Below are 507 nucleotides of genomic sequence, written 5' to 3'. Positions count from 1 at the left end.
TCTCCTCCATCGCCTCCGGGCGACTCTTCGCCGCCAAGCGCTGAGAAAACCCACCCAAGGAGCAGCAGCGAAAAAACCCCGGCCCCAGAGCAGCTCTGTCCCCCCTCCCTTCCTCCCTCCCTCCTCCTCCAGAGGCTCAGACAGAGGGAGTGCAACAGAGGGGAGGGAGGGCTGGGGACTTTTTTTTTTTTTTTGCTCTCTGTCGTCGTTTGTTGTGGCTGTTAAATTTTAAACTGCCATGCACTCCACTTCCAGTATGCTGGGAGCGGTGAAAATGGAAGGCCATGAGCACACGGACTGGAGCAACTACTACGGGGAGCCCGAGGTAAGGAGAAAGCCGGCGCCTATTCCGCCGGCCCCTACTCGCCTCCCTGGCCCCGGCCTGGCCCGGCCCGGCCCGGCCCGCTCCCCTCCCGGGGCACGTCCCGCCGCTGTACCCCTCTCAGTCCTGGCATAATATTACTTTGTCTTCAAATATTGGCTGGAAGAAGCTCCGGATCCTCTCGC

General features: G+C 60.7%; 1 protein-coding gene across 1 annotated transcript in view; it reads left to right on the top strand.

Moving 5' to 3' along the window:
- Positions 1–238: 238 nt before the first annotated feature.
- Positions 239–507, top strand: part of FOXA2 (forkhead box A2) — a 2,212-nt gene continuing 1,943 nt past the window's right edge. Inside the window, exon 1 of the mRNA XM_085311239.1 lies at positions 239–325. Within this exon, the coding sequence (XP_085167365.1) occupies positions 239–325 (87 nt within the window). The remainder of the gene's footprint in view (positions 326–507) is intronic.

This window comes from Rhea americana, unplaced genomic scaffold (genome assembly GCF_003343005.1).
Source record: "Rhea americana isolate MKP2758 unplaced genomic scaffold, rheAme1 scaffold_336, whole genome shotgun sequence".
NCBI classification, from domain to species: domain Eukaryota; kingdom Metazoa; phylum Chordata; class Aves; order Rheiformes; family Rheidae; genus Rhea; species Rhea americana.
Note: the sequence above shows the minus strand (reverse complement) of the source record. Positions and strands in the feature narration are given on the sequence as shown.